This window comes from Octopus bimaculoides, chromosome 1, assembly GCF_001194135.2.
Source record: "Octopus bimaculoides isolate UCB-OBI-ISO-001 chromosome 1, ASM119413v2, whole genome shotgun sequence".
Classification (NCBI taxonomy): Eukaryota; Metazoa; Mollusca; class Cephalopoda; order Octopoda; family Octopodidae; genus Octopus; species Octopus bimaculoides.
Window position 1 is genome coordinate 22,157,292 of NC_068981.1, and position 1,782 is coordinate 22,159,073.

General features: G+C 40.3%; 1 protein-coding gene across 1 annotated transcript in view; it reads right to left on the reverse strand.

Annotated features, from left to right (window-relative positions):
* Window positions 1-1,275: 1,275 nt before the first annotated feature.
* The window catches only part of LOC106874903 (transmembrane protein 64), a 36,516-nt gene continuing 36,009 nt past the window's right edge, over window positions 1,276-1,782 (reverse strand). Inside the window, exon 2 of the mRNA XM_014922817.2 lies at window positions 1,276-1,512. Coding sequence (XP_014778303.2) covers window positions 1,291-1,512 — 222 coding nt within the window. The 3' untranslated portion in view covers window positions 1,276-1,290. The remainder of the gene's footprint in view (window positions 1,513-1,782) is intronic.

Sequence of the window (1,782 nt, forward strand, 5' to 3'; positions counted from 1 at the left end):
TAGTGGGTACTTTTTACGTGCCACTGGCACGAGGGCCAGTCCGGCGGTACTGGCAACGGCTACGCTCAAATGGTGTTTTTTTTTTATGTGCCACCTGCACAGGAGTCAGTCCAATGTTTTGTTCACATGCCACCGGCACAAGTGTCAGTAAGGCGAAGCTGGAAACGATCGTGCTCAAATGGTGCTTTTTACGTGCCACCGGCACGGAAGCGAGACCACTGCTCTGGCAGTGATCCTACTATATATATATATATATATATATATATATACACACACACATAAGGCTAAGTATATTAAAAAGGGTTCATTTAAATAAAAAGGGGCCTTGGTAGTGAAATGGTTGGGAACCACTTAGCTAAGCCTTCCAGCTATGACCATCCCAACTTTTAATGGGATATTTGACTACTATTTTCGCCAGGTTGAATGAGTGTTGAAAGGCTTTCTCATTGGTTGATACACCTATAGGTCAGAACCTTAGGGTAAGATGTAGGGAGGGAGAACCCAGAGAGTAACAATTTGGGGAAGAAAGAATTTAGAAGTGCTTAATGCAGGGCCTAAGAAGTGATGCACAACAGGAGTGACGAAAGAAGAGACAGGTGGAAGAGGAAGATATGCAACTAACTAGTTCAGAGGACCAGTGCCTGTTGTAACAAATATACAGGAATCAGAGAAAGGAAGATATGTATCTCTGAACTAGAGGCACATTGATGAGTTATACATCTTTTAGCATAACTTTAGTGAAAAAGACAACCGAGCTTAATACACACACACACTACCCAAGTGAATGTGTTTCTTTATGTCTGTCTATATGCGTTTTATAAATTGCTTCCACTTAACATTACAGTAACAATATTCTGATTTCCAAACATACATCATAATATATTAAGAAATTCCATCATCCTCCCTCGTGCTTCATCTTGCTAACCCTCTCACACTATCCCTTTCTGTTGACCTTGCACCCTCACTCTCTACATCATTCCTTCACTTTGCTTCCTTTATCATTTCCTTACCATATTTGATGGCATAAAAGGCACACACCAATTTCAACAGCACACATTCAGGAAGAAAAGATTTTTAGTGTTTTAAAGCAAGTAATATGCCATAAAAAACAGTAACTTCAACCCAAAAGGTAACATCATTCTCGTTCTTTTACTCTCAGATATATTCTTCACTGCTCCCACTAATTAGACTTACCAAAACTCTTATGAACTAATGATACCAGTATAAACCATCACCAGTGCCATAGAATTATAGACCTTGCCAAACACACATCAAGCTAAGTGGAAAGAATTATAATAGAATGAATGTAATATACAACTGACTTTTTAAAGTGACTGAAAAGACACTTACCTGTCCAATAAAAACTAAATACCCTGTTACATGTGAAGAACTGTTATTCCAAACTTCCTCCATAGATCGGAATGTTGACCCAACATAGCAGTTCACAAGTGCTAAAGGCATCATTCCTATTACAGAAGCGATAGAGTAGACTGGCATTGAAACATGTGTAAGCTGTTGAAGAGAAAGAAAGAGAGAAATAAAGAAATGCTTATCATCATCATCATCATCGTTTAACGTCCGCTTTCCATGCTAGCATGGGTTGGACGATTTGACTGAGGACTGGTGAAACGGATGGCAACACCAGGCTCCAATCTAATTTGGCAGAGCTTCTACAGCTGGATGCCCTTCCTAACGCCAACCACTCAGAGACTGTAGTGGGTGCTTTTACGTGTCACCCGCACGAAAACGGCCACGCTCGAAATGGTGTCTTTTATGTGCCAC